Consider the following 12,133-nt stretch of genomic DNA (forward strand, 5'->3'; position numbering starts at 1 on the left):
AAAAAAAAAAAAAAAAAAAAAGCCAACCTCCCACCCCCCATACCAGCAAGCAGAGCACAAGGAGGAGGAGGGGCAGGGAAGGGGGCAGCAGAGACTACAGGCAGCTACTACCTCTGCACCTCCTGCTGCGAGCAGCCCTGCCTTCCCCTCTTCCCTGCCCCCTCCCACATGCCCCGTGCTCCTAGATTCTCTGCTTTCCAGGTTTTTTTTTTGCAGTGAGCCTGCCATTTTTCACATAGCCAACCCAAATTCGTGGTTTCCACGAAAATCACACACTCACAAATAGGTTCCTACATAAAGTACACTATTATTTTTTACTGCACCTAATCATTTTTTCATTTGTTTGATTAGCTTTTTGATGACAAAGCAGCATGAATATCCCCAAATTGTATAACATTGCTTACTACTCTACACAAACAGTTAATCTTTGTACCTCCTGACACATGCATAAAGGGCAGCATCTTCTTGAATGGGCCCCTGGCACTTGAGGTTACAAAAACAGTGTGTGTACTTGTACTATACAAGCACAGTTAAGAAGGCTCTTTGAAATGTGCTCCTCAGAAAGGGGACGGGGCTGAACAGTTACTGCAATCATGGGGAGCACTGCCTCTTAGCAAAGTACATTAGTCCATTAACTCACTTCTGTTTGTTTAAGGAGCTTGGAAGAAATGCCTACACCTTTTAAAGTGCTAAGTTATCTCACGTTTCAGAAATATAGCACTGAGGTTCTTGTAGTCAATGAATTTTATGGATTAAACTTCACGTGTGGTAAGTGGTCCGTTAAACCTCCTAAAGCTTTTGAAAGTCAAGGTACTGAGAGATTTCTTGCATGCACAATAAAAATAAGTGAAATGCATTTAAACCTGGATTTGTTTAGAGTTGTGTTATTTTTGGACCGAGCAAGGGCCCCCAATGAATTGTGTTCTTATATGCATTGCAGCAGGGCTTTGACACAAATGTAATGGTAAAGCATGGGCAATGAGACAGTCACTTAGCGCTAAGAGCCAGATTCAAAATATGATTTGGCAATCCTGCTGCTTTTCAGTTGGATTTGCTTGCCATTTCCTCAGATGTGTAATTTGACACAGCTCAGTCTAAATGTTCAGGCACAGGTGAAGCTCTACACCTTCTAGCATTTGACTGAGAAAGGACAAAGATCTTTGAAACGAAAACTATTCCATATGCTCAGAATTGCTGCCATTTTGCATGAGGTGCACATGTTGGCTGCTTGTACACGTGACAAGGGTATAGTCCCCTAAATTAAAACTGTGGGTTTTTAACTGTGATTAAAAACCCACCATTTCAATTTAGAGGCTTCCATCACCATTACAGTGAAAGGCCCAATCCTTTCCTCTCCCCCACCCCCAACATGGAGTCTGCCTGTGTCTCCCGTGGCAGGGGGTGAGCTGCTGGTAGGCCAAGCAGCCCGAGCTGCGGGGGGGCCCCCGATCCTTCCCTCTGCGGCAACAATGCCCCCCGAGGCCAGCTGAGTGGGCTGCTAGCGGGTGGGTGCCACCCAGGCGAGGCACTGTTGCCATGGAGAGAAGGTCCAGGGACCCTCACAGCTCAGGGCCCACCGGCAGCTCACCCTCCGGCCATGGTAGAGGCAGGCAGGCTCTGTGGAGACAGAAAAAGAAAAGGATCAGGCCCCTTGATGCTTTTTTTGCCCCCCTCAGTGGAGCCTGACTGTACAAGCTGCCACCAGGCCGTGCAGCCCGAGCTGCAGGGGAGCGTGGCCCTTCCCTCTGCAGCAGGCTGCTAGTGGGTGGGTGCTGCCCCAGCTCACAGGCAGCACTCAGCCTGATCCAACTCTTCCCTAAACCTGAGCTGGGGCAGCACCCACCTGCTAGCACCCAAGTGGCCCCACAGGGTTCTGCTGCAGCAGAGGGAAGGACTGGGGCCCTCCACAGCTCAGCCCAATGGCAGATCGCCCTGGCCATGGGAAATGCAGGCAGGCTCTGTGGAGAAAAAAAAAAGGATTGGGTACCTCACTGCTTCTGCCTTCAACCCACCTCTCCCACGACAGGGGAGCAGCTGTCAGAGGCTGCAGTTTTACAAAAAGCTACATTGCAAACTAAACTACATGCGGATGTGGTTTACTTTGCAACATAGCAAACTCATTTAAATCATAAAAAACTGCTGCATGTGTACAGTGACTCAGTTAAACTGCAAAAACAAAAAGCAGCCAGTTTTTATCATGTGTACAAGCACCTGAACCCTGCCTAACCTGCTAGGGATTCATTATAAGTACAAGAGCCCACCTTCTGACCAGTAGCGTAGTGGCGAGAGCACTTTCCCATGAAGCAAGACAGCTAGGTTCTGTGCCTTCTTTACTGTGAGGGGATTCAATCCCGCATTCCCCATTTTCTAGGACACAGCCCCTTTCACCAAGCTATGGACTAGGCTGTAACATCACCTAGGAACTCATGGGTACTCAGTAACACTATAATTCACACTTTAAATGGACAGCTGCATTCTAGGCCAATGTCTATTCCCACCACTTTCAGGATGCAATCCTATTTAGAGTGTATTGCAACAGTCTAATTTAGTCAGGACAAGAGGCCAATGTCATAGCTATGACAGTAAGACCTTGCACTTCTTTTTAAGGATATCAAACCACTTTAGAAACATAAATAAATCTCATGGTACCAGACAAAGTTTTCCCAGGATGACAGTAGCCCACTTTGCAGCATTGTGGTAGAATGGCTGAAGTGTCTCTCAACAGTGCCAGGAGTGTGCTTGAGCCCTACTTTGGGCTTGTGCCAAAGGCTGCACTTGGTTGTTCCAACTGAAAATGAGTACATAGTCATTTGGGTTGAGAGTCTGATGGCACGCGTTGCTCCACTGTGAGCAACTGGCTATGGAAACTTGACATCTTGCTAGCTGGAAGACCTGTCAGGCTTCTTTGATCCTATGTCTCTTGCTGGCATTGTATCTTGTGAGCCCTACATCTTTTATTAAATGGCACAAATAATTTCATTCCTCTTTTCAGAAAATACAGTATAGGCTAGACACAAGGAAGAAGAAAGTCCCAATTCCCATTTTCAGGGCACAGCAAAGCAACACTTCCTCAGTTGTAGGTAGGAACCTCCACAACCCTGGGGAAAGATACAGGAGCTGGGAACATAAAGTTTTTAGAGGAAGGAATAATAAGGTCAAACACCTTTAATGTAATGGAGTTAGCTTAAAATTTGGTCTCTGGCTAGAAACCGGGGTTAATAATTGGCCTTCCTGCTCCAGGAAATAATTCATAATTTTTTTTTTTGGCAGGTGGTGTCAATATTTCTACTGGAGCTGGTTCAACATGTCTTTTCTCACAAGGGATTCATTTTATTGAAAAAACCTTTCCAGGTGCAATGTCCCGGTTCACAACAAATTTGTTAATGTTGTATGCCTTCCTACCAGCACTAGTCATCACAGCAATCATGAGTTTTAAAATAAGAGATAGAATTACCAGCAGGCAATAAAACTGTCTGAAATTCTAGCCTGGCTATACAGTACTATACTATTAAAACCTGTAGCATTTGATTTATTTTCTTGATGTTGCATGAAATATATATGCTTTTACATTAAACTACAGAAACATGCTTATTCTCTAATTTTGTTTCCAGTGTGTTTTTGTTTTGATATAAAATACTGTGTTTTTTGAAAGCATTAATAGTTTAAAATTATATTATTGTAGCTTAAAATTTTGAGTAGTGCTGGCTGAATCTTCTTTGAAATATATTGTTTCAAAGTTCTAAATTGTAAATTGTAGTTTTCTTTTTGTCTGCAAAGTACTAAACAGGTTATTATCATACCCTGTAAAGTTTATTAGTAACTCGCTTAGAATAACCTATTGTTTATCTAAACAATGTAAGATTTGCTTGTACATTTAAAGAATGAACTGAGGTACATTGTTAGGGCAAGCTGAACATTTTTTTTTGACAGATTAGGTTTTTGAGGAAATGAAGTTGCTTTAGAGGAGGAAGGTATTTTTTCCTACATAACATTTAATTTGCTTCCAGACCAAAAAAAAAAAAAAAAAAAAAAGAGCTTTTGGATATTTGAATGGAAAATGCTTAGCCAGCTCATATAATATAGTTTTTTACATGAAATTAGGTTTTGGGAGAATGACATTTTCACAAAACATGTTTTCCCCCCTTATGGAATAAAGCTCTTCCCATTTTTAATGAAAAAATAATTTATAGGGAATTATTTCCCCCAACCTTTAACACTCTCTGAATGTGACATAAAGTGTTTTAATGACTTTTCTGCCCTCCCCTGTGAGCATATGACTATATGTTAAGCACTATACTTTATTTCTATTTTTTGTGTGCTGGTAAAGGAAAGCAAGCAAGATGCTTTTAAACAGTGTACATTCAGGAAAGTGCCCATTTTAGTTAAAGATCATAGCAGAAATGCATATAGGCTCTTTCTGTAATAGAATGTCTACAGTTTTGTTAATTTGTTAAGGTCCCTGGCACGAGTTCATTTAATGGTATGACTGTTGAGATCAGAGATCCAATTCCAATGATGCCATTATTACTTGCCAGTAGAGGGGGACCCAGATATTATGATCGTAATCCCAGACTTCCTCTGCACTGACAAATTGACAAAGGAGTACCTGGGCCTACAATCAGTTGATTGTCAACTGGCCTCTGGAATCCTACAGGGGACTTGAACCAGCTTCCATGAAGTCTTGGGTAGGGTTGATAATCTACTTTTCATTGTCGGCCTGGCTCCAGACTGCACTAGGACAGGTTTATGCTCCTGTCACCATCTTCCTACTGCTGAGCACTCTTGTGCCTCCAACCTCATCCAGTCCTCCTGCCAGCATAGAGTGCCTTGGTCTTGAATTGGCCCTGGTGTGCTCCTGGGCTGGGTTGACAACCAGCTGATTGTCAGGCTATCTCCAGATCTTACCCAAGTTGGGTCAACCATCAGCTGATTGTCACCCCAGCCCTAGATCTCAGCAAAGCCAGTTGGTCGAGTCCCCACTGCAGTCCAGGCGATGGAGCTGACAGTCAGCTGACTGTTGGCTGCAGCTGGGACAGCACTGGGTTTGGTTTCAGAACAAGGCTGTCCAGGCCAGGCTCACAATCAGCTTATTGTCAAAGCCTCAGGCCCAGGAGCTTTAGCTGGGCTACTGGATGGAGGGGATCAGAGATTCTTGGTTTGGGGGGTGGAGAGGTGCAAGCTGAAGGGCTTCCTCCACTGAGGATTTTAAATATGCTGGAAGCCTCTGGTGCCCACACTGGGCAGCCCAGCCAGAACTGCCACATGTGGGTTTTAAAGTCTCTGGTGGGGAAGCTGCCTCAGCAGCATTCTTCAAATTCCCTGTGTGGGTGCTTCTGGTTCTCCAGCTGAATGTACCTCATCCTGTGCAGCTGCTGCTTCCACTGAGCCCCCGGAACGTAAAAAAAGTAGGCATGCAGCTGGTGTTTCCAGGTGCACACCAGCTTTTTAAAGGTCTGAGGATGCAGTGAGCTGGAGATCAAGGAAATGCTCCCTGATGCCAGGCTCATATGGCCCCCGCCCCCCCCATCTGTCTCTGGTAATCAGACAGAAATGCTGGGTCCAAGACCCAAAGCTGCTCCCAGCCCAATCTCACAGACTGGGGAGGAAATGATTGTGTCCCAGTCCCTGGAGCTGCCCTATGCTAAATCTCTATGCTCATTCAGAAGTGGGGAAAAAGGGCCCCATCTTGGATTTTAATACCAGCCCAGGACAGGCCACTGCTGTGGCTCCAGGCTCAGAGCTGCAGCCACTGCCTGTGCAGGCCAGAGCCAGAGCTAGACCTATTGCTGTTACTGCTGCCTGTCTGCTGCCCCTCCTGTCCATTTTTCCTGCGGCAATGGTGGTGATGAATTTAAGATGACCCTCCAATAATTACATTCTACATACATAGAAAACTACAACAAATTTACAATTTTCCATGGTTTTAACTGGGGGGGGGGGAAGTCATCTTAAATTCAAAGTTTTCGTGGATTCAGGTAAATAAATAGATCGTAGAAACTTGAAAACCACAGTAAGTAAGATCACTACCAGGCTGAATAATAGAATGGTACAGAAACTGTTTAATGATTCTGCGTTTGTGGTATTATTTTGCCAATTGTACTAGATACCTATTTAAATGATTTGTGTAATAGTCAAAACAAATGTACAAAATCAGAATTGAAAACAGGGTAAGAATTTGGCCTTTAAGTAAGTCAAGATTCCAACTCCATTTCTTTCCAGGACTTGGAAGCATTTCTCTTATATTGTTCCAGTTCCTGCAACACAAACACATATATTGAAATGTTTTTAATTTAACATTCTCATGAGCCAACATAATAACAAAACCCATGGATTAATTTTCAAATCTAAATCATATAGACAAATGATCTATTTTTCTAAATCAAAACAGAGAGAGTAGTTTTATCACAATCTTGCTAAAATTAAAAATCCTGAGCCTTAGAGGCTGACCCAGCTATCATCAGGCAGGATACCTCAATTTGATTTCTTCCCATAAATATCTACTTTTGAGGGCAGGCCAACCCAGAGCAAACACGGTGATAATTTGCCCAACAAAATGATTCCATAATTTCTGGGCCAGATGCCCCCATCAAGAGTCTGAACAGCTCTCTAGGAGCCTTTTTGTTCAACTGAGACTACACACTTCCAAGCATTTATATATTGCAGACTTCTTGCTAGATCTGGCAAACGTGCTAGAGTTCTGAGCACAGGCTAGAGCATTCAAAAAGAAAGAGGTGAGTTTCTGGCTTTTCAGGAATTCACCTGAGACTTTTTTTTAACAGCTTCCTGAATAGTTCAAATTTTTCACAGAATGCTACCAGCTTATGAGCAGTAAAATAATTTAGTTCATTCATATTATTTGATGTTACTAGAAAACCCACCTTTAGAGCCAGGATTTCATCTGAATCCACCTAAGCTAATTAAGCAAAGGACTATCCTAAATGTAAGAGAAGCTTTTACACTGTCCTCTGCTTTTTCATTCTTTCTTCTTTATAACATAAACTATTTATGATTTTGGAGTAGCTCTGAACCCTCCATAAACTTTTCAGGGGTTAGGAAAAGAAGGAATATTGAGGAATGTCCAAAAAAAATACATGTGTTCTTAGTACTGATAAGGTAAAATTATTCCAGCATCATCTTCTCAAATATTATGGAAATGGATAAAGACCTTTTACATATTAAGACAGTCTTTATGTGTCATGTCTACAGTTATCTAAAGTATTGACCTTGGAGGTTTATCATATCTGACTAAGCAGAATTTAAAAAAAAGAAAGACAGATAAAAGATGGTAAGTGGAGTTTGTTTTGGTATAATGATTTTATACAAGCATGAATGACTATAAAAAAATGATATCTAAGAGATCAGTCGATGTAATAGAAATGTAAAACTGAACACAAAATTGTAAATAAATTATTAAATATGCAGCATGTTCTAGAATGATCAGGTATATCAATATCGATAGCCATTCAGAACAAAGTTCCTTTATCAAACCATGTTGATAAAAGAACAACGAAAGAATGGATTTAGAGTATGGAACTCACTGCTACAGGATGTTGTGGAAGTTTAACCAGATTCAAAAAGGGATAAGACAAATTCTTGGAAGAAAGGCACATCAGTGAACATGGGGTTAGGGGTACAGTGTCTGAATCAGAACTTCCTAGACCTTAAATGCTGGATGCTGCAAGTGGGAGAGGAACAAGGGCAAAATGCTGGTCATACCCTGTACACTCTCCCTTTCAGCCATCCACTCTGTCACGGTGTATCACAGGATATGGTCTAACCCAGTAAATGGCAGTTTTTATCTGGTAGTGGTCTGGCTAGGGATTCTGCAAGAGAATGTGATATCCTTCCTGGAGTGAGGTGAAGATCATCTGAAGGTTTGAGGGAGGAGTAGTCCTCAATATGAGCCATGGAAGTAGGCCAAAAGTATACAGCTGCCTCCTCATGGTACTGTGCTTTCTACTGTAAGTCATGGCAAGGTTATCAAAGAGCCCTAATGATAACCTAGGTCTATTATTCATTAAGTCAACTCTCTGAATCGGGATGGCTATTTCAGGAGGGTGAAGAGGCATGGTCCAGTGAAGGGGAAAAGTAGACTTCCTTTAGACGTGGTGCCAAATTAAATAATATCAATCTCTGTTTATGTAACAGCAGTAGTCTCAAGGTTAATGTCATCCTTGGAATCTGTGAACTCTTTGAGATGTATGACCGCTTGTTCTACAAGTCACCTCCTAACTTGAGTTTGATGTTTCCACATCAGTGGCAGGATTGGTGCTGGTGTATGTTTTATCAGTACCATAAGCAAAGTCTCTAAGACAAGGAAGTCCTTTCCTTGGAGATGCATTTCTGTATTTCCTTGCAGGATGACACTAAGCTGTCAGCCATCTCAGCTTCTCTACTGAAACTCATTTTCTTGGTATCTGGCTTCCACTGTCAGTGCATTTCTCTCCTTAGTATCAAGTCTCTAGTGTCATATTACCACTCTAGAGTAAACTCAAAGACATTGGTTTCCTTGTCACATTACTGGACTTGGTACTTAATTCTTTGGTGTCTTGACGTGACCCATATTAACTGTTCGAACTAATGGAGCAAAGGTCAATCATCCACAACATGCAGATCTTGATGGAAGAGGAGGCGTGGCTTTTATGCAAACAAATGATTTCTCAAATTGGAAGAAAAAGGAAAGACCTATTCTACAGGGCATATATATGTTTCTAAGTGTCATGCACTTCTCCCTCATGGCAGACTCTCAGACTCTCCCATTATTTTATTGGTCAAAGCGGGTAGTTCAATGGACACACTATTTTTTTCTCCCAAAAGAACAGATGACTATCTGGTTACAAGATATGAAGAATAAATGCTAAAAAAAAAAGCAAATTGGACATGGACAGTTTGTGGCATAGTGTCATGAACAATAAGAAGGAACCGAGGGAGGGTCACAGCCCTTAGGTCCTTATTCTGCTTTCTTCCATAATAATAAGGATGCCCAAGAGAACGTGGAGCAGTGCTGGACATTACTACTCCAATCTTGCATGTATGGGATATATCTTACGGTGGGATCCTCAACTTAAAGAACAGTTTGGCAAAACTACAGTCTCATAAAAGGGAACAACAGGCACACTTAATTATAGAAGTCACTATATAGACTGCCTATAAATTTATTAGAGCAGTTTCAAGAGATCCTGACCATAATATGTTATGTACACTTTACCAACATAGTGATAGACAATCCTGCTAAATTATGTTGTACTTGCACATTATTTTAAAGAACATTGAAATAAACTGTCCCCTTGAGTCCGAAGTGCCACAGTTATTACAGATAATCTGAGGTAACTATATGAAAATGAAAATAAATTTAAAACATTTTTAAGTTGAAAACATATGCCGTGATACATAAATGACTCCTTGAAATACAAAGCACTAGGTTTCATCCTAAGTCATTTTTACATAAATGTTCCTCTCTCTACTTAAAGAATTATCTTCATTTATGGAATGCAATAACCTAAAGGAAAGAAAATCAGACTTCTCTAGTATTTTCTATCATGCTTTTAAATTAGGATTTCTAGTAAACATTCTCACATAATTATGGAAAATCCTGTGACATTTAAAAACTGATGGTAACCAGGGCATTGTTTTCTTTTAAATATATACTAATATTTGACTGCATGTAAGATCAAAGTAAATTCAAAGATTATACATTTGTTGTTTCCATTTAAAAAACACATATGTAGTAGTTACCTTATAATAACTGAACTTAAAGATAGTTAATTTTAGGATATCACTTCTTATTTAATAATCGTTTTTGTACTAGTTGCAAGAAAAGAAGTTGGAGTACATTTCAATGCTCTTAAACAAATGAAAAGGGTCTTAAAATTATTATTTTTGTTTAAAAACACATAATTTATTTTTATATAATGTAATCAAAACCTATCAGTATCCAGTTTTACTAGATAAAGATACTATCTATGGAAACAAACTGTAAAATAAAGATACTTAATATCCAATTACACTATATATTCCATGTAAAAATATTCAGTTCTTAAAGAGGTCAAAGATTAGTATTAATATAACACATACACAAAAGATCAAACTAGTCAGTTAATGAAATATAAGTGATAAGTTTATAATTCACAGGGAATATTTTAAATTCCTTTATTTTCACAGCTTTTAGAGTGATTGTTTTAACTGCATATCCTTGGTAAGGTAACTGTAGGTTAATTACCTTAAGTAACCTAATGTAACCAAGGTAAAAAGTTTTTTGCATATATAACTGTAGGTTACTCTGGGGCAAAAAACAAACACGATAAAACTCTGATAATCTTATTATGGCAGTAATACTGCAATCAACTGGTTCATCTTTACAGACATGCTAGGAACAGTAAATTTGGGGCTACTTCAGATTAGTTGCAGTGCACTTCTACAAAACTGCCTTTCATCTTAACAGAGGGGCTGAAAAAAACTGTGTGACCTCTTCAGCTATTATAGTCACAAACTTTCCAAGGTCTGCTATGACTATTGAGTTAAACCATGGTTATAAAAAAATACTCAGAACCAAGTAACCTGGTCTACTTCTACACAAAGATGAGAGAAGAAATATGTGAAACGCATTTCACCTGAGCAATTAATAATTCTCATGAAATAATAAACAAAGCTGCAGGTAATATTTTCAAAATAAGAACCTAAAAATTTATTATAGAAAAACAATCACAAGTGACATCTTCTCTTCTCCGAACAGAAAAAATAAGCAATTCTTAATCTTCCTAGGTCTTACAAACCTCCAGATATGTGGGACTGCTTGCCTTAAAATATTAGAAAGGATCCAGAGCTGGATTTATCTCTGTAAAGACCAACATTTGTTTTAATCTGATGGTTGTTTGGTGATCTACAGAAAATTAGCTGGGTAGTCTCAGTTCAGAAGTCACAAGTACATGGGTTTTTATATCATCACAAGTGCACTGATATACCAGTTGGCTATGGGATTGGTACCAATAAAAGGAGAAATGATGTTGTCGACTGTCAGTTTTTTTTGGTCATTGTAGCCAATTACAGCAGGTGCCTGAAGCACCCTGGTGAGTGTAATCTGGTCCCCATGTCCCATCACTGGCCTGAGTCCACAGCTGACTACAGGTCCCAACAAGCAGTGGGAGGGGGAGGGAGCACCGGGGAGCAGTCACAGGGCACCATGCTCAGCAACAAAGGGACCATTACTGGCTGCTGCTGTTGCTGCCGCTGCCATGGCAATGCCATGCACACAGCAGGGGCCTGAGCGATGAGGCTGCTCACAGAGATGTTGGTCTGCCACAGCGCTGAGGCTGCTGCAGAGATGTAGGGCTGCTCACAATCAAGTTGCCACACAAGGGACATTCCACTCTGGCAGGCACTGGACACCTTTGCAGAAGTGGCTTCTTCCTGGTGGCTACAGGAGCTTGGCTGCACGGGGCCCACCGGCACTGAAGCAGCAGTGTGCTCTGGGGCTCCAAATGTGCCCAGTGCAGCTGTTCATGCAAGGGTCTGCCCTGCCTGCCTGGGATGGCAGCACAGGCTATGTGGGGAACAGGTAGGACTCAGGGGCGAGGGAGCAACATGCATGGGATAAGATGGTCACTGCCTTCCTCATCAACAGCTGGAGCGGGCAGGGGCTGTGCATGTGTGTGTGTGTTATAAATGCAAAACAAACAAATGAAAAAGGTTTATTTTTGTCAGTACTTTAAAATACCTTTCACTCTTACTAAATATCGGTTATCGGATCAGCATCAGCTAATATGGTTGGTTAATCCAGCCCTAAACTTCTGTAAATCATCGGCTATCAGTATCGGCCAAGAAAATCTTTATTGGTCCACCCCTAATCACAAGTATTTTGGCAGACCCAGAGGTACTGAGAAATGAATAGGAAAAATGTAATATGACCTCTTTTTTTTAATTCTGAAGTAGCTCCTGGAAATCGAGGCTTAGACTTGATGGTGTTAGGGGTAGGACAATGTGAGGAAGCTTACGTTGCTAATTCCCAGTTCTGCATCTGAAGAATTTCAGTCCAAAAATCCAGTACCTTTGACTGCAGGGGAAGGCATTTATTTGTGTCTGAGGGCCACACAGAGAGTTTTGATGAGCTGTCATGGGCTGGGTCAGCATCCCCCCC

At 41.2% G+C, this 12,133-nt stretch overlaps 2 protein-coding genes across 3 annotated transcripts in view; one reads left to right on the forward strand and one right to left on the reverse strand.

Annotated features, from left to right (window-relative positions):
* ABCG5 (ATP binding cassette subfamily G member 5) overlaps positions 1–5,949 on the forward strand; it is a 50,541-nt gene extending 44,592 nt beyond the window's left edge. The window contains exons 12-13 of the mRNA XM_019516362.1: positions 656–768; positions 3,271–5,949. Coding sequence (XP_019371907.1) covers positions 656–768; positions 3,271–3,467 — 310 coding nt within the window. The 3' untranslated portion in view covers positions 3,468–5,949. The remainder of the gene's footprint in view (positions 1–655; positions 769–3,270) is intronic.
* Positions 5,950–6,039: 90 nt separating this feature from the next.
* Positions 6,040–12,133, reverse strand: part of DYNC2LI1 (dynein cytoplasmic 2 light intermediate chain 1) — a 40,320-nt gene continuing 34,226 nt past the window's right edge. For both annotated transcript variants that reach the window (XM_019516361.1, XM_019516360.1), the window contains one exon: positions 6,040–6,254. In XM_019516361.1, coding sequence (XP_019371906.1) covers positions 6,192–6,254 — 63 coding nt within the window. In that variant the 3' untranslated portion in view covers positions 6,040–6,191. The remainder of the gene's footprint in view (positions 6,255–12,133) is intronic.

Source organism: Gavialis gangeticus, unplaced genomic scaffold (genome assembly GCF_001723915.1).
Source record: "Gavialis gangeticus isolate Ggan-Ray unplaced genomic scaffold, GavGan_comp1, whole genome shotgun sequence".
Taxonomy (NCBI): domain Eukaryota; kingdom Metazoa; phylum Chordata; order Crocodylia; family Gavialidae; genus Gavialis; species Gavialis gangeticus.